The sequence below is a fragment of the Trifolium pratense genome, linkage group LG7 (genome assembly GCF_020283565.1).
Source record: "Trifolium pratense cultivar HEN17-A07 linkage group LG7, ARS_RC_1.1, whole genome shotgun sequence".
Taxonomy (NCBI): domain Eukaryota; kingdom Viridiplantae; phylum Streptophyta; class Magnoliopsida; order Fabales; family Fabaceae; genus Trifolium; species Trifolium pratense.
The window spans coordinates 38394221-38413772 of record NC_060065.1 but is presented as its reverse complement, the minus strand read 5'-3'; the positions used below and the strand labels follow the sequence as shown (position 1 = coordinate 38413772).

Genomic DNA, 19552 nt, shown 5'->3' with positions numbered 1-19552 from the left:
TCCTGGTAGAATGGTTTCAGTGAGTTGATGTAAGGTAGTGAAAAATGAGATTAAGGTAGTGAAAAATTGGGTTTTTTTTTCTGTGTTCAAATCAAACGAACCAAGTCTCTATTTGTAGAGAAAAAAAAATTATGAATTTTGGTATAAAAAAAAATAAAAAATTAATTTACAACGAAATAATTGAGTTCAAAGTATTAAATGGAAAAAAATCATGCCCAGCCAATCAGACAGCGACACGTGTCCTGCTTTTAAAAAGTAGATTCTTCTCTCTCCAGGGTGTAATCCAGTGTGGTGCACGCGCTGGAATCTGATGGATTCGGATGATCTGGAATGTCTGATTGATCAGACAGTCTTGATGAGATCAGATCTTGGCTGTCTGATGGAAATCAACGGCCTGTAACCATGGTCCTGCGGTACGCGCGCGACACTAGATCCGCGTCCATTGATGGTAATTTGGTTAATTAATTAAAAAGAATGGGTATTTTGGTCCAACTGAAAAGGTGCACTTTGCTAATTTAGACCCAACTGGGTCTAAGTTAGCAGCACCCTATATATATATATATATATATATATATATATATATATATATATATATATATATATATATATATATATATATATATATGAGATGAGAGTATATTATGTAAGAGTAATATTTTGGAAGTAGTATAATCTCAATTAATTAAAGGATGCAAAATAATTAATTCTATATTGAAAATCCAAATAACATTCATTTCAAAGTGCACTTGTTACATTTACTTCCTCTTAAAATACTAACAGTCTTGAACTCTAGACCTCCCGATTATCTAAAACCTATTTTTTTTCATAAAATTTGATTTATCAACAATTTTCTTACTCTAAAAAAATAAAATAAAACAGAAAACATTACTACTATAAAGCAATAAGTTTGAATTTTTCTGAGATTTGGCCATAAACTTGATCTAAAGGTTTTACCCACAGTCGAACTATAGCAAAACGTCCGTGGTTAAAAAATCAGAAAACTTTCCTCAAGCTTTCCGTTGTGATACTTTTTCAGATAAATCTTTAAAGGCACCGAAAAACTCATGGAGGTAAATGGGTATAATTTCAAAAGGGTCAAAATTAGTATTTTCTATGGTTTGTTGGGGTAGAGAGATAATTGTAGGGGTATGAGGAAATTTTTTCGACGAGTTCATGTTCTAGATCAGAGCCCAAGGTCCACTGATTCTTGAAGAGGCCCATCCCGGTTCAAATGGGAGTGATGATGACTTATACAGAAACCAGATAATTAGGGGTGTAACAAATAATTTCCCTACCAAATATTAAAGAAAATTGTAAGAGTTAATCGCAACTACAACAAAGTCAATGACTTCAATACACCAGCACCGGAGGATTTAGAGGGAACCAAACCAACATGGAAAATGATAAATATAGCGAAAAACTACTTCGCAAAAGTGTCCCGAATTGGCAGTCGATATATTGACCAACCATGTTTTCCAGTAAAATCCGAATTTAAAGTATTCTCTCTATTTACTAAAGCAACATGTCAGCATCATGAAATTTTTGGGAAGGTTCCTTCGTTGTGTATAGCATTGCTGAACCAACATTTGAACCTTAACGGCCGCCCTATCAATATCTTTTGCACAGGGACATCGACCACGAGAATCCACGTCTTTTTTCCTATTCATATAGGGGTAATAACTTCATCTCCTGCAAACACTTTTCTACCCATATATACTGGAGGATTTGTAATACACATTCTTACATTTTGAACTACTAACAATTATTTCAAGGCTTCAAATGCATACACTTTGAAGGAACTCCCTATCAAAACAAAAGCTTTGATATTTTAGTTTCAAAATGAAGCTTTTCACTTTACAAAACGATTTTGTAATGATTTGAGTTATTTTCAATTTAAAAAACTTATCATAATATCAAAGTTTAATCGTTCATATCAACTACCAAATTATCCATGTTCAAGCCCAATAATGTTGAGAGTGAGCAGGGGTGTATGAAAAGACAGAATGCCTAAAAATAGCTTATAGCTTAAGAGTAGTAACATTCCTTACATCATATCCCCCTGAAAAAAAAATAAAAATTGTCAGCTCATTATATAGATCCTCATCACCAGCAAGGGATTGTAATTGTGTGCATATCATGTTTTAAGTTGGCAAGACATATCATGTTTCAGGGGGGATACTTCAGGGGGGATATGATGTATGGAAAGTTTCAGGGGGGATATGATGTATGGAAACAGACTTGTCATATCTCAAATCCCAACGACTATCATCATGTTTTAAGTTGGCAAGACATATCAAAAACGTACAGAAGAAGTATTTAGGAAAATGTTTGTAAAAGAATGAAAAATTTATTGGCTACTATCTGGATACATATTGAAAAGTATCGGACGAGTATCAGTATAAAATATGCATCAAACATGTCACTAATACTCTTCCACTTTTGAAGTATTTGGGCTTCATAGATAAAAACTAAGAAACGAATAAGACAAAGTGAAAAGAAAACAATCTCGTAGACAAAAATTCAATATAGTGAATGAGTGGAAACAAATTGACTAAATAAGCATTAGTTGTTGTGAACCATATATCAGCTCCCTTTATCAGTATATACTAATTATATTGAATATAATGTAAACTAAAATGAAACACAAAATGGAAACTGCATTGTCAACTAAATAAATTGCAAAAATATAACACCTCATCTTCAAGAAGCGCTGGTTAGAGTAGTCTCTTCTTCGGTGATAACAAGATTTCCCTCGACAAAATTACAGCATTCTATCGGTATTTCAAGTTGCTTCTGCAATTTTCTCACAACAAAAACCTCTGACTCTTCACATATGGTTAGCACTGTGCCATTTCTACCAAGCCGACCAGTTCGACCAGCTCGGTGTGCATAGTGAATTGTATCTGTCGGTAAGTCCAGATTAACCACAAGATCACATTCTGCCACATCTAAACCTCTTGCTGATAATTCATTTGTCACAAGAACTCTAACCTCGCCGTTCTTGAACTTCTGCAGAGTTGTCGACCTACCAAGCTTCCCAAGATCACCATGTAACTCTGCGGCTTTCACGCCACGGGCCTCGAGCTTGAAGACAACATCCTTTAGCTGCTTAGTATGATTCATGAAAACTATCACAAATTTTGCATCCAATGCATGAATACATTTTCTCAATGTATCAACTTTGTGCTGCAACCTCACAACACAGTAATAGTGTTTCAACGCTGGAGGTAGACTCTCTACCACAGCCTTAGATGGCTTAGAGGAGTTAGCACTCGAGTTCGGTGACAAATTGACCGGCTCAGGAGTCAAAGTTTCAAGTGGTACAATTTTCTTAGCTTGAACAAGAAGCGGATCGCTACCCCAACTTTTAGCTGCCCTAACAACCGAAAACGGCACAGTTGCAGAAACCATAATTAGCTGACGCTCGGCCTTTTTAGCATTTGATTTTAGGTCTCCACCCGATCTCCTCCCAACATGCTCCAATAACCTGTGCATGTCTTCACGAAAATTGAATGACAGGAGCTCATCAACTTCATCTAATACCAAATATTGACAGCCGTGAGTGCGAAGCTTCCCACTTGCACTGAGCTCGGCTATCCTACCAGGTGTACCAACAACAATGGCAGGTTTGTTTTTCTTGAGAGCTTCTTCTTGCCTAGTTCGGTTCGCACCTCCCACAAGCTGCTGAACCACTTTCTTGTTATCCACTCCCAATATCTTCTCAAACTCTCTCACTATCTGCATTCCAAGCTCTCTAGAAGGAGCAACAATCACTGCTTCAACTCCCGATTTCTTCCCAGCCTCACCACCATCAACATCACCTTCACGATTTTCGCCTCTCAACGGACCAATAACAGACAATATAGGAAGGAGATAAGCCAATGTTTTCCCCGAACCCGTATACGACTGAATTATAACATCATGGTTCTTCAAAATAGTAGGAACAGCAGCAGACTGAACATCAGTCGGAACATTGAAACCCTCTTTTCCTAGCCTCTCAATCAACACATCTGGGATACCAAGTTCCGAAAACGACTTAGCAGCAAATGGTGCATTATCTATTTTCTGTTTCTCTTTAACCCTGACACTTTTCTTGTCACCAATTCCAAAGGGTTTTCTATTACTCTTCAAAACCTCAGAAGTTAAACCTAATGGCTTAACTTTTTTTGATTCACTTATAATCTTAGGTTCAATTTCAATTTTTTCACTTTTAATACCAATGCTTGAAAGGGTGAGAGATTCACTATGATTCTGACTCGTACATTGAACACTACTATGAAACCAAGCAAACCTAGAATTCAACAAAGCCCTTCTCATAGGGAATGATTCTCCAACAAGCAAAAGAAACTTTGCAGAAACCAAAGACTGCATCTTTGTTTCAAAATAAAATAACCCTAACAACAACCTTATTCAATGTTGTTTCTCCAAATTGGACAAGACAATAATATTAATAGCTGCTAAAATGTTTTCAAACAATAAAAACATGAAAAACCCATATGAAAAATTGAAACTTTAGAACAAGTTAAGGGTTGTGAAGAGAGTTTGAAACCTTTTTTTAAGTTTTGTCTGTGTGAAGAGAAGTGAGAAACTTGTTGCAACTACCGACACAATCTGAACCCAACTGATATGAACTGGAAAGTAATTGAATTTGGGAAATTGGGTGTCATGTTTTGTGGCTTTTAAGGATAGGAAATGAAGGAGAGAGTTGCATAATCCGAATTTGAGAGCGATTCTTTTTGGTCCGTGTGTGCCTGTGAGAGAGATTCTAGCTTCTGGAAGAAAACCACACGAGGGTTTATCTGTTTTAATTTTTTTGTTTTGAGGATTTTTATTTTTGGATTAACTACGCATTTGGTCTCATATGTTTATTTTATGCATCAATTTGATCTCTTACTTTTAAAAAGTGTCAATTTGGTCCCTTACTTTACGTTTCAAGTTAGTATTTCCACCAATTTTGTCACATGTGGCAGCCAATTTACATTTGTGGACAGATACGTGGCACTTCGACACACTGACACGTGTATTGTTCAAAGAGTGTTGGTGAGTAAACTAACGAAAATGACAATTTTTTGTCACATAATAATCTTCTGGCTGCCAGCCAGTCAGCCACCACTAACACTACTACTTTTGCTGTTTTCTTGGTTCATATATAGAAATGGATGATTTAGGATTAATTTTTGAAATCATCACTATTGATTATTTTTTTTTCTTTTCAATTCAATAAGTTATTTATACATAATTTTATATTTTATTTGAGTTTTTTCTTTGTGATTTCTTCGTTTTGTCTCGCCTTGGTGCGAAGTTGTTTTTATTCCATCTTCGTACGGTGGTTGTCCCTTCTTTGTACGGTGTTTGTTTTGTTTAAATTTGCAAATTTGTTTCAATCCAAATTCAGAACAAATTCAATGAATTTAGAGCTGTCAACGTTGCAGATCCGTATGCATGACTATTCCGGACACTTTGATTTTATTATTTGTAGGCTTTGTCATATTTGTAGCGTTTTATGATATTAATTCGGATGTTGTGAGCTTTTTCGCAGAATCGTCCTTTTTAGCTTTTAACGAATTTGAATATGTAATGATTTTGATTGATGTACTCTACCAATTTGAATGAATGAATATTGTTTTTTTTTGGCAAAAAAGACTATTAATCTTCTTTTTTTTTTTGAAATATATCTATTATTCGTTCGGTCCACAGTGGTAATGAGCAAAATAGAAATATATGTATTTTTTTTTTAGAATTCAAAGGGTCTTGCTAACACATACTCCCGGACACTAGAGCATTTCATTTAAGAAAATAATATATTCAAAAAATGAAATATTTTAATTTTTAATATGTTGACTTCACATATCTATACCTATATATAAAGAGGATACAAATTTTTTTGAGGTGGACTTTTCATAATACCAAAATACTCTTAATTTTTATTTTAGCAGTAAAAATCTTTTATTAACAAGCTTACTATAATATAAGGGCATTTTTTTTTTTACATAAACTCCCATTGCAAAATGCTACGTGCTACCTAATACCTAATTATGTGTACATGTGTCTATGCTTCTCAGTACAACTTCACATCTTCATAAGCCACAATTTTAGAATTAACATATCATATGATAAAATAATAGCCGAAGCTGAAAACTATAAAATATTTACAGTTTTAATTGTATAAAAATTCAAAATAAATTTTGTCTATCTCAAGCAGCATGTTAACCTTCACCTACAATCACATTAACCGTTACATTACATATACAAGAGTATATCATATCCTTAATCATGAAATTAAAGTAACAAAATAAAATGATTTACATAGATGACTTCAAAGATCTAATTACTACAAAAATAGTACACAATATATGTGTTTGTGCGCTGTTGGGAAGAATCAATGTAAACGGTTGCGCGAGCGTAGATTATAATTTTTTGTAGCTGTGGAAGTTGTCATTGAATTCTCTGCAACTTCTTCTGGAATTATAAAGTCCGGATCATCAAGGCAATTCACATCATCAGATAAATCACTATCTATCCACTGAGACCAATCTACATCATCATCACTATCATAGTCCCAAGATGACTCTTTTCTATTTTGAATGTTGTTATTAACTAATGTTAATAGCATTTGATAGTTCATCCTTTCAAAGTCCCTGCATAAATATTCACAACCAATTCTCTATTACATTGTTCTATTTTTAATAAAATCTCCATATAAATATCAAACTATTGTTGTTTGTACACTTACTTGTATGTGAAAATTGCATAAAGAAGATGAACCGAAGCAATTATCATGAAGATTAACCGGATCTTGTTTATTATCCATGTTTGTCGCTCCATGTTGTCACTCGTTAAACGAATAATGAATACTTCCACCGCGAGAGTAGCACAAAGCTCTGTAAATAAACAGTCCATAACATGTTATGTACAACCAAAAAAGCACTAGACTGATGTATTTGGTCTATAATATAGATCAGATACATCTGTTATTCAATGAATCTGGAAAGTAGATTTTTTGCAAATAATTGAGGATGGAGGGAGTACTTACCAATGTAAAGTAAAGGCCTAACATTGTACGTTAGTTTTGTGCTAGTCAACATAAAAATCACCAACATTGATAAGGCATAAATGAAGAAAGCTTTAATAACTCTTGATTCAAGCAACATGGCATTTTGCAAAGCAAATAGTTTCTCCAAAGCATCAAACATGTTAGCCTGCTTTGCTTCAAAGGATTCCTATATAGTAAAAAAAAATTATTAAGGATTCATATGTATATGGAATAAACACTCAAAAACATGTCCACAAGAAGTTACAAACCTGAGCAAATAATATTGATTTCGAATTTTCCATCAATCGATCGTGAAGTCCTTGCATTTGTTCCTGCCGCTGTATAAGCTCTTCTTGTTGCTTATGTCCATACTCAGCAAAATATTGTAGACTTTTCCTACATTTCATCAATTATAAAGGTTAACATTTTTCTAAATTAAGTTTATGAATATAGATTTATGCCATTTAATGAATTTTACCTGCTTTCTTCTAGTGCTTTGAGTTGAACCTCATTCAAAGAATTTAAGCCCTTGAGAGCTGTAGATTGTCCATCTAAAAGTTGTTGTTGTTTATCTAATGAGATCCCTGCCATATTCCCAATATCTTCAGCTTTGCTTTGTAAAGTGTTCATCTTTGATGACATAGCATCTCCAACTTTGATTACTTCATTCTCAATCTCAATGGCTTCATCTCTTAACTTTTCTATTTCTTTTCCTAAATAACTATATGATTCCTTGAGCAACGCTACTCCGTCGTCTAAGTTTCTTTTCATGTCTTCTTGTCCTTCTTGTAGTTGTAATTGTGATGCTGCTATTTTAGTAGTTTGCTCGTAAACACTCTCTGAATGCTTTAATACCACGTCGATATGACTTTCCACATTCTTAACGGTTTGAGCTACTAATTGTGTGTGAGTATTGACATGTTCAAGAGAATCAGAAATTTGTTTTGAACCTTGTATTAGATGATCCGATTTCTCTTCGATGCTATCTAACTTATCCTCGACATATTGAGCAGAACTTTTCAATTCAGTCACAAGTCTCTCAGTTTCATGTTTGAATGCATGTGTCCTATACAAATACACAAAACTTAGTTAAAGTTGAGGCAAAAACAACACTTATAAAAATCGAACTATTGACAAAAGATTTGGAAAAGAAATCACGCTTAACTGTAATTGATAGCAAATGGAGTTGGTTTCGAGGTAGAATTCAAGGTAAACCTTATGACCATGATCATCTAAGTTTCTTAGGCATGAAGCAATTGATGTTTTTGAGTCACACTGAGGAAATGAAGCCCTACCAGAATCTCGTTGAAAACAATCGCTTAGATGCCACGCTAATCTAGACCTTTTTTCATCCGCAGCCAAAATCTCGGAACATCCAGCAAAAAGATGTTGATAAGCATTTTGCCAACAAGCATTTGAGCCAACCATTTTATTCTTAGCATTCTCTACTAATTTCATTCCTTTTGGGTCATTGAAAGGTTCAATTGAAAATTCAGCACTTGAACCTTTAAAATTTGCTTGATTTCCATAAGACCTTTCATTAGAGTGACTCTCTTTTGATGATGAAAACCAACCCCATGATGATTCACATCTTAATGAGAAAGAGAGCAAAATAAGAATAAAAAGATGAATCCTATTATCCATTTTGATAATTTTACCACACTTGTATGGTTTGAAGATTAAACCTGCATCAAACATAAGTATAAGTTAATTAAATTCTAACATTCTAACAACTTCAAAGGTTAAGGAGGAGAATGATTGTGATTCATAGATTCGTGTAGAAATTAATATACTTGCAAAGACTTCGCGCATAATACAAAAATATGGTGATTACTCTTCTCTCCCGTATTGTTCACACAGACAAAATACACTACCGGAAGATATATTCCGGTGAATGGTGGGATTCTGAACAATTTAAATGGGGGAGAAGAGGAATTACTCAAAAATATATTCCGGTACATGATCTTAAAATTTCATCATGAAACAATGGAAACCAAGGGAATGACATTTGAATAAAAATTTATACAATTAACTACAATTTTTGGGGAAATAATATATATCATTTGATAGTGATGATATCTCATGTAATTTGATGCATCGATTGCACTAAATTGTTGAGAGGAAAAAAAAAAACAACTAAATTATATATAATGAAGACGCAAATCAATCATTTATCACCAACATCATCGAGAATCAAAAGTGTGTCCGTTTTCAATGTCAAACACTAACACTCGTAATATTCTACATTGGTACAATACTAACACATGATTACATTCATCAATTATTCAATTTTTAAAATTTATTACCAGTATCAACATGTCAATGTCAATCTTAGTATCACATCTCATCATGTCGGTAGTTACTAGTAAGAAAACCAATGAAAAAACATACCTTCCTGTCGGAGAAGTTGACGACGCTGTTGAATGGAGAAGAAACTGCGACGTGTACCAAAGAAGAAGAAAAGTAACAAAAAATAAGTTGAAGAAGTGGTTAAGAGACAGGGAAACCTACGATGGAAGACCAAGAATAGAGAGACGCGTTAATAAACAATGTTTCATCCTTTGTGTCTTTTGAATTTTGATGACTCTTTAGTTAGTTTTTATAATAAAAACAAAAAGAACTTGGGATTCAAGTAACCTACGTTGACGTCGGTTCAAAACTACCATACGAGGCAATTTTCCCGTTTTTATTCTCTCACCTTTCCTACCAAATATTTTATGATTTTTTTCCAAAATAGATAATAATCATTAAAATAATTTACATCACATCATGGAAGAGATCTTCGTACTATGCAGAGAATCAACATTTTTTTTATTACCATGATATTAGTACGAAGTTCCCACCGTCGTTAACAATGACTAATTTTCGTCGAGCAACATGTGAGACACATAAGGTGAATTTTCTCTTTCTAACCAAATTTTCTTGATGTAGGAGGATTTCTTCTGTATATTATTATTATTTTAGTTAGATTTAGTTTTATTATATTTTAGGTTGATTTCTTATTTTTATATTTCACATAGGTTAGTTATTTTTATATTTTAGGTAGATTTGTAATTTTTATTTAGCTAGGTTTGTTGTTTTTATTTTTATAATCTTTTAGGAGATTTGTTAATTTTATTTTTCACTCTTATTTAAGCTAAATTATTGTAGCCTTGAAGGCAACATTTTGATTTAATAAAAATACAGAGATTTTTCTCAAATTTAGTGGATTTCAAGTTACTCCTTCTGGTATCAATCCTCTTTTCTTCTTCTATCTTAATTACCTACAAAAATAATGAAGTTGCTAATGAGTACATTTTTCATGATGACCTTCTTTTTGGCATGTGCCTACTCTCTTGATGAGTCTCCACCAACACTCTCGGAATCATTATCAGAAGAAGAAGCATCTCTTGATAAAGTGTTTCATGATTGGATATTGAAGTATGGTAAGACATATTCAAGTACCACAGAGATGAACAAACGTAGAGAAATATTCAAGAAGAATCTAGAATATATCAAGGTGTTTAACAGTGATGGTAAAAAGAGTTACAGACTTGCCATAAATAAATTTGCTGATTTAGCTAAAGAAGACATGTCTTCATGTGAGATAGAAGACGGTGAGATCGTGAAAGATCGAGATCTTCTCTGTTGAAGCTTCTTTGCCCATGGATCCAGAAGAACCCTAAAATAAACTCATTAAATGTAAACTCCTATTTTATTTTATTCACAAAATTACTATCACTGAAAATCAAAATAAAAAAAAAACAAGTATATTATCACTCCTCCTTTTCTTCATAGCCGCCCCCACCTTAACCTAGTTTTTTTTTTTCTTTATCTACCAAAGAGGCGTGGTTTTAGGGTCAATTTTTGACCCAAAATCACCCATCATAATTGTTTTTCCTTTTCTTTTTATTTAAATAAGTGATCTTCACATTGATCAAGTTTTTTTTTTGTGTTTTCTTTTTTGTGATTTGACCGTCTGAGTGCGGCGTTGTGTTGTTCGTCGTCTTGTGCGACGTTTTTGTTGTCCCGTATTGTTGCGGTGTTCATTTGATTTCTATTGAAAAGATCGGCTTCAGTCAATTACAGATTCAACCAATGATTTGGGCTTCAACGCTGCAGATCCGGAGGCATGGATACTTCAGTGACTTTAACTTTATCATATTATTTGTTGTAGGCATTTTGCCGTTGTATGCTATTAACTCGGATGCTGTGAGTTTTGTTCGTAGATTCATCCTTTATGTTTTTAGCGATGTTGATTATGTGGTTGTCTTTTATGTAATCTATCAATTTGAATGAATGAATATCATTTTGTTATTGTCAAAAAAAAAAGTTACTCCTTCTGGTTGATTCCGGAAGTCTAGTGAATTCTAGATTAGTTACTCTTTCTGGTGGATTCCGGAAATCTGGTGGATTCCAGAACCTTTATCTAACAGGATTAACGTTTGCTTTTCCTTCACGTTTCCGTACTGCGTCATTTCTCAATACGCATTAACCAGAAATCAAATCTCTAACTACATGCTTAAGGGGACTAAAACACTTACCACTTGTATCGGTTCATTTTGTGAGAATTAATTAATGTTGAATGTGAATAAAAAAACTGTTATTGAAAATAATGTGAGCAAACAACAAATATAAATTGAATGAGTAAACTTCCCAAATATGAAAGAAAACAAGAAAAACAAGATATCATAAAAAAAGTATCATCAAAATAAAATAAAGATATTTATTTGAGTTGGACCGTTGTAAATGCAATACATAGAAAACAACAAGAAGAAAGTGGCAGAACAAAAAACAGAGAAGGATCAATTTTTTTTTTTTGCCAGCACAAAAAATAGAGAAGGAATTTTAGGACCATTAAAATGTGAGATGAAGCACATATAACAGAATTTCAAGTCCAACAATGAAAAGTTCCAACTTTCACATAGTTTTTTTTCCAAAAATGTTATTCAAACACCATTATCTAACAAATATACAATAATTATACACTTTTTATTTTTTTTAATATTTTTTACATGTTTCGAATTCCTACCATAAGTGACGAGTAAAAAGACATCAAATTTACATGTCTCGAGTTTTAGGAAGAGATTAGATTCTGAACAAGGAATGAGTTATATTGAGTTTACTTACCAGTTATTGCTGGGCTATATTGTTTTTTGTATTGTTTCAGAATGAAAGTGTTACACTATGTTTGGTTTGAAGGAAAGAAAGAGAGATGAAAGAAAATTACGGAAATCGATGAACGAATTTGGACCTAAATTTAGTTTAAGTTCATTCATCGATTTCCGTAATTTTCTTTCCTCCCACTTTCTTTCCTTCCAAACAAAGTGTCCAAATTAGGGGTAGTGACAAAATTTCAATATTCTATGTTTACCCACAACACGGTTGACTTGTGGCTAACTATTTGTAAAGTTTTCTCAAAATAATTTTTAAATCGAAAAAAAGTATTGCACAATACTTGTAAAGTTAAATATTATGTGAATCGGAAATGTTCAATATAGTTTTCCAATAAAATTATACAAACCGAATAACTTAAGAAAAGTATTCTGGTGTATGTTGTGTTACTTACTGCAGTTCTCTCTTGTGTGTTTTGGAAAATTTGTGAGAAAAAGTGAAAAAATTAAAGGATTATAGTTTATATATATGAGGATAAAATAGGTAGTTTATTTTAAATGTAGGGGTGAGGATATGATTGCTGGGGTGTGAGGTAAACTTTTCTCTTTTTATTTTATTTTACTACCTCGGCCCATACAATTTAAGCCCTTTAAGCCCACTTGTAGGAATCACGTTAACAAGTACCCTAAGAGTGTGTTTGGATGAGGGATTCTAGAAATTCAAGGGATTTTAAATACTAAGCAATTCAATTGATTCAATTGAATTCCCTTGATTTTCAAATTCCATTGTTTGGATAAAGTGTTGAAATTCCATCAATTGTAAAATTCTTTGTTTGGGTAATGTAATTGAATTTCCTTCATTTAATTTTATTTATTTTAATAAAATCGACCCTAAACCTAAAAATTGGCCGAAAAACTGAAAAAATCGGTCAAAAACCATAAATCGGCTGAAAACCTAAAATCGACTATAAACCATAAAATCGGCCGAAAAACCTAAAATCGGCCGAAAACCATAAAATCGGCCGATAATCCGAAAAAATTGGCCGAAAAACCTAAAATCGGCCAAAAACCCTAAAATCAACAGTAAACACAAAAATGCACAAGTTCCAAAACATAATTTCTATATTTTAATATATGTTAAAGTATTTTAATATAGAAATTCTATACATTTGATAATTAAAAAAAATTTAATGCTTGAAAAATAAAAATGCACAAGTTCCAAAACATAATTTCTATATTTGCGTCTTTAACATGTGCCATAAAAACGCATGTTAACATCCTCCAAAAAAGTATTTGTAATTTTCTATTCATATTTATTATACCATCTTTAATCACTTTTGAAAAATAATTAAATAGAAATTAATATTTCCTTCTTTGATGAATTTGACCAAATTAATATTGCAAAAATGGGTTAAAAAAAGTTGATGTGTATTTGATCAAATACATCAATTTTTTTTGACCAATTTTTTACTTATAATTTGGGAGAGAATGAGTACTACTTAATCCTCAAAATATTTCCATTAGATGACTTTGATTCCCCAGATTTTAATTTGTATGATTTTGATCCTAATGTTTTACTTTCTTAAATGAAGCTAAGATCATCTATTTTTTGTGTTAATCCTTTGATTCTTACAAAATGAGGTCCTAATGGAGTTCAACTGCGAGGTAAGTAAAACTAATTAAAAAATTAGGTGCTTGTAAATATAGGAATTTTATTTATTGTGCTTGTAAATCAAGCTACATAAAAGACATCGAGGTTTACAAGATCAACATTTTGCTATTTAACAACTAATCTCAGATGAATTTGGACTTAAAGAAAATGAATTATGCCAAGCATAATTGAATGTGACATTAACATTTTTTGCAATAGGCTTATCACCATTAACAATACAAACATTACCTAACACATTAAAAATTGAAGGGTCAACATATTCAACTGTTTCAAAATTAGGACAATTTATCTTGACATTCTTTTGAACACAATTAGCACAATTGTTGATGAATTCCTGTTGGGTTGTTGGTATATGGACTATGGAGAGATCACTCAATGAACATTTGCTATAGCCTGAGAAATTAATATAAAATGGAGAAAATATAATAAGTGTGTTGTAAGTTATAAGTTAATGAAATTAATATCAAATTATAAAATTTACTAGAAGTTTTAATTCATCAATTTGAAGAAAACATTACCTTGAGAAACAAAGACAAGAAAGAAAACTAAGGTGAGCATTTTAATTGTTGAATCAACCATTTTTGACATAGAAATGCTAGGTTTTTTGACTTAGGTAGGTGATGTTGGTATGATATGTTAAATATACTCGCAGGCCTTAATTATAATTTTTTTTTTAACAAGGATATTTTACTTTTATTTTCTTTTTTCAATATATAAGACACTTTTTATTTGACTAAAATTGTTATTAAAGTTATTCATGACTATTGCACTGAATACACTTTCTTTTATTATCAGAAAAAATAAATAAATAAATTTTCTTTAGATAGACATCGTATTCAATGTATAATCATTATCATTATCATATTTTTATATTATAAAAAATATCATAGAAAGGATCAAACGACACCAAGATATCAAACTTAAAAATATGACACATCCGGTAATTCTTAACCGGATAATCGTTTTATAAAATTGATCGTTTGATTGAACTATACTATAACATAGGTCATGTCTATAAAATATGACATTAATCGGAAATCATTTGATATGTCAATGAGATACATCAAAATTAACTCATTTTTTAAATGTTCGTAAGACGTTAATTTTGATGTATCTGGTTGATGTATCAAATGATTTTCGATTAACGTTATAGTATTTTATATGTATCCATGTTCGCATTTTTTCAATAATTTAATCAAATGTGACGCCTACATGTCTTCTCTATATAACCTAAAAGGTACACGGTTTGATTCTCTATAACAACAAAATATTTTAATTTGACTTTTTTATTTGCCTTGCTTTTTTTATTTATTTAAACCAAATGTACCTTTTGCATGCAACTACAGAGATTAATCCACTCGAAGTAGCTGAGATTCATTTAAAGAGTTGACATATCTCAACAAATAATTCTCCATATGCACCGGTCGGGAGCCTTGCCTTTTTTTTAAACATTTATAGAATCCATTGTAAAAAGAAAAAGAAATATAGATATTAGGATTGTCTTGAATTTTTATTTTTTTTTACCATAATTCATCGTCAAACAAAAAGTGCCTTAGGATGTTGAGGAACAATTTTAAAAGAGTTTTAATTTGGGTGGTTAAAAACAAAGATTGAAAAAATTAAAGTGAAGTGGCCTATTTATACTAATTTGATTTGTAAAAATTTGTTCACTGAAATTCATCTTACTTAGCAAGATTAAAATAACACTACAACGTCTCCACCACCTAAACTAGCGAGCCAAAATGTGTACCTTATCACCTTGACATTAATAATCTTTGTGTCACACAGGCACGGCCAAAATAGGCCGAACATTTTTGCTTCGAGTTCGAAAGTTAGTGTCTTGTGACATCTTTTTGGGTCGGGCTGGTATCTTCTTTGGGGCTTGGAAGTGTTTGGTTTGATGTTTATTTTTGGTGTTCCGTCTATATGCGGCACATTTGTTATGTAGCTACTTTTTTACTGGTCTTTGTTCATCTCGAAAAAAACTCAGTTATTAATATATTTTGCCGTTAAAAAAATAAATAAATATGCGAACTACAAAGATTTTACATATGACTCAAAGACATTGACTTCAAATAGTTCTCCTTTTTTTTTTCTTGCTTAACACAACGTTTATTCAACTTATGTAATTTGCATATTTTATACAGTATGTATTACCTTTGATCTTGTAATTTTGTCCCTAAAGAAATACTATCCTATGGGAATTTTAATTTGCTACACATAAATGTGATGTCACTTCTTTGATGCATTATTTCTACAACTAGTTTTATTTCTTCATGATTCATCACTATTATTTTATTTTAGATATGATTGTGTTCTATCATGAAAGGCTAAATAGAACTAAAAAATATATTAAAAATTTAACAAAAAAAAAAGAAGAATAACATTATAGATGATCATCAGGATTTTTATGTGAGTACTTTACACAGTTAAGTGATCAATTGAGTGAATGAAAGTGATAAATTTGACACATTGATGTATCTTAGAGACATTTAAAAATATTTCCAATTTTATGAATGGTTTTTTGTAAATTCTAAGGGTTAAAATTAAAGCACTATACTAAAGTTAACGAAGCGTGAATTTTTTTCTTATAAATTGATCGAACAATTTGATTTCACGCAGAAGAGAAAAATATGACTCGAATTTCAAAGTGTTTTTATGCTTTGATTCTTTTTATTTCTCTTTTTCTTGTCGTAACTAACTGCGGTAAGTAATTTTTACCATTGTAAAATTTCTAAATTATCTTATACGCAATATTTTCAACACCTTTTGTTAAATTTTATTTGTTTTTTATAGTTGAAATCACAGATTATACTCCATGCAAGAAAAACTATGATTGTCCGAGAAATTTGTGCGTCCCTTATATAATTCCTAAGTGCATTGTTGGTGTATGTATCTGCATCTAAACGTAATAATTATGTTGAGATATAATTCTATGTTACTTGTAATAATATGATTTTTTATTTTTTTTTACTAATGTAATAATATGATTTTAGTTATATAATGTTGGTACTCTTATGATTTTAATCACTCAAAAAAGATATAAAGATAACAATGTCACTGTATAATTATAATTAGTTTCTTTAATAAATAACAACAATTGTTCTGGACTGGGCCAAGAGCTGGCCCAATGACCCTCCTGCTCGGAATTTGGGGCACAGCCCAATAAGGGGAGCTTCCCCGACACGTCAGCCTATGACGTGTCCTCCACGACGTAACGGTTACGCGACACGATAAACATGTGCTCATCCATCCAACCACGACTCAGCCAAGGAGCTTATCCGTTATCCACTAACAGCGGAACAACTCCAACCAAGATAGGGGCGAATAACCGCATCCCCTACGATACAGGGACTATCTTGGCAGTTGAATCTATTGGGCCGGTTCGTTCCAGCCCATTAGACCAACCTTTGGCCCAGCGTCGGGGGCAACTATATAAGCTCTCCTGTGCAGGAGAGCCAGGTATTCTATTCTTTACTCTCTCTCTTCACTCTCTAGTATCTCTTGTACTTTTTACTGACTTAAGCATCGGAGCACCTGCATGTACAACCCCCCACACCCTCCGGTGGACGAATTGCTCAACCGATTGACCATCACCTTCTCTGATCAACAGGTTAGATCAATAATATATGAAGAACCATAAAAAAGATCAGATAAATTGAATATATTGAAAACAAATTTGTTAGATATTTTCGATGGTTCTTTATTGTTGTTATTTATTAAAGAAACTATGTCAACATCATTACAAAGAATAAGTGTGTGAAACTTTTACCCTGTACATACTGAAAATAAATAAATATATGAAATTGTTGTGAATTCGTCTTAAAATCACACCAATAAAAACTTGATGTGTGGAGCAATAGAATGACAACCAAATAATTAAGCGGAATAAGCAATAATAATAATAACCGATAAAAGATAAAGGAGAAGAAAGAACATGATAATTTGTTTACCCAGTTCGGTCCAATAATGACCTAGTCTGGGGGAGAGAGCAGCCCCTCCGTTCCACTATATCAAAGAGTAACGCTACAAAGAAATTCCCAATTGGGTTACAAGAATTAATCCTAATTCTACCCAAAACCCGAATCTCTTCCCGTGGCCAAGAGACTCAATTTGATAAGTGTTTCCCAAGGTGTACCACAAAGATAGTTCACCCACCCTAGAGTTGTACCAAGAGAAAACTCTTTTTCCTCTTTAAAACCCTAGCCCTTGTGTGGTGGCAAACCCTAATCTTTGCCTCTACATCTCTACTCTTTTTTCTCTCTCTCTCAATTTTTCTATGAATAAAGCACTCCCTATTTATAGAAAAATAATATGCCAAAAATTAGTAACAAATCTGTTTTAAAATAAAACAAATCCAAGTCAAAGTATCTTCCAAGAAAATATATTTTTTTCCCAAAAAATCTTCAAAACATCAAAGATGCAAAAAGATTCAACAAAGATTTTTCTGACTTCTTGTAACTGAGATTTCAAGGCATATCCAACAATTCTCCACCTTGTCTTTAAATCGATGGTGATCCCATCAACCACCGTGCTGCTCTCTCCATCTTGAATCTTTTATTCAAGATCACCGGATTGTACCTCCCTCTTCATCCTCGGAATGTCTTCCGCTCTCATGAAGATCTTGCATCCCACTACCATAGGATTTTAGGTAGCCCCACAAGATTCACCGCACCCTCTTCAGACTCCGAAGTGGTCAACTTCGTACCTCCCTGAAGAAACGCTTGTTCCCCACTATCATCGGCATTTTAGATAGCTCAACAAGCTCTACCATCCCTCTTCAGCCCCCGGATTGTGCCTTTTCCATCCTCCTGAAGAATCGCTTGCCTTCGACTATCCATGGATTTTGCGATAGCCCTACAAGCCTTCACCACTCTTCGACCCCGGAATGCCTTCCGTACTCTCGAAGTTTTGCTTGGCTCCAAACCAACCTTGGAATTTTAGGTGGTTCCACAAGCTGCAACATCAAACTCTCCTTGTATCCAACTACCTCCAGCAGTCTCACAAGTTACCAAGTCTGATCACATGTTGCTTTCAATTGCCTCCCTGAAGATCCTCTCAAGGTCTTGCACTTCTTCAGCCACAATTGAAACATAATCCACAAGGTCTCCATGGTCATCCCCTTTGGTTCAACAATACCACTCTCCTCCATATCTACGATTAGATAGCCAAGAGCTAATGTTGACTGTCTACCACTATTGGAAGACTCCACCTCAAACTGAGTTTCCACCAAAGTATACCCACCATGATCTCCACCTTGTAACACGCAAGACATATTCAACTCCTCTGAAACATACTTCAAGCTATTGTTAGTCTCCAACAATTCCAGTTCAGTTCAACACCTAGTAAACCTTGTTCACTAGTCCAACTAAACTCATGTCACTAACAGGTCCACCCGAAGTCCCACAACTCAACCACATTATAAGAGTCACCACTAGTTATAGATACATGACCAACTATCTTTGCATCTAAGTTCAGAAACATACCTCACATCGTGTAAAGAAACTCACGATTGTCAAACTTCGTAAGACAAACTGAACCCATACCTTGAACCTTCAAGCTTTTCGTTTTCAAGATGAACAACTCCACCTTCAACTAGCTCTAGAGTCTCAAAGTATTCATTCTTTGAACACATGTGATAGGAGCATCAAAAGTCCATGACCCAAATACTCCACCGGTTCTCAACTTCCACTAGCACCTCTACATAATAATAAAGTTGTTGTTTCAGAAGTAACCTGAGTATTATTACCACCG

General features: G+C 33.0%; 3 protein-coding genes across 3 annotated transcripts; 1 reads left to right on the top strand and 2 right to left on the bottom strand.

Annotated features, from left to right (window-relative positions):
• Window positions 1-1201: 1201 nt before the first annotated feature.
• Window positions 1202-4801, bottom strand: LOC123893862 (DEAD-box ATP-dependent RNA helicase 47B). The gene is made up of 2 exons (XM_045943678.1): window positions 2694-4801; window positions 1202-2059 (listed from the first exon to the last, which is right to left on the bottom strand). The coding sequence occupies exon 1, from the start codon at window positions 4369-4371 to the stop codon at window positions 2701-2703; it is 1671 nt and encodes a 556-aa protein (XP_045799634.1). The 5' UTR covers window positions 4372-4801; the 3' UTR covers window positions 1202-2059; window positions 2694-2700.
• A 1347-nt stretch (window positions 4802-6148) lies between these two features.
• Window positions 6149-8712, bottom strand: LOC123893861 (protein GAMETE EXPRESSED 1). Its single transcript, XM_045943677.1, has 6 exons — window positions 8199-8712; window positions 7512-8099; window positions 7303-7429; window positions 7034-7220; window positions 6734-6881; window positions 6149-6638 (listed from the first exon to the last, which is right to left on the bottom strand). Exons 1-6 carry the CDS (start codon window positions 8675-8677, stop codon window positions 6380-6382), a joined length of 1788 nt encoding a protein of 595 aa, XP_045799633.1. The 5' UTR covers window positions 8678-8712; the 3' UTR covers window positions 6149-6379.
• A 1625-nt stretch (window positions 8713-10337) lies between these two features.
• LOC123896391 (actinidain-like) lies at window positions 10338-10664 on the top strand. The gene has a single exon (XM_045946783.1). The coding sequence runs from the start codon at window positions 10338-10340 to the stop codon at window positions 10662-10664; it is 327 nt and encodes a 108-aa protein (XP_045802739.1).
• Window positions 10665-19552: the final 8888 nt, after the last annotated feature.

Coding starts and splice junctions, on each gene's coding strand:
- LOC123893861 (XM_045943677.1), bottom strand. CDS start 8,677: ATGGATAATAGGATTCATCTTTTTATTCTTATTTTGCTCTCTTTCTCA. Junction 8,100..8,198: donor TCCATTTGCTATCAATTACA/GTTAAGCGTGAT, acceptor GTATTTGTATAG/GACACATGCATTCAAACATG. Junction 6,639..6,733: donor TATGCAATTTTCACATACAA/GTAAGTGTACAA, acceptor ATATTTATGCAG/GGACTTTGAAAGGATGAACT.
- LOC123893862 (XM_045943678.1), bottom strand. CDS start 4,371: ATGCAGTCTTTGGTTTCTGCAAAGTTTCTTTTGCTTGTTGGAGAATCA.
- LOC123896391 (XM_045946783.1), top strand. CDS start 10,338: ATGACCTTCTTTTTGGCATGTGCCTACTCTCTTGATGAGTCTCCACCA.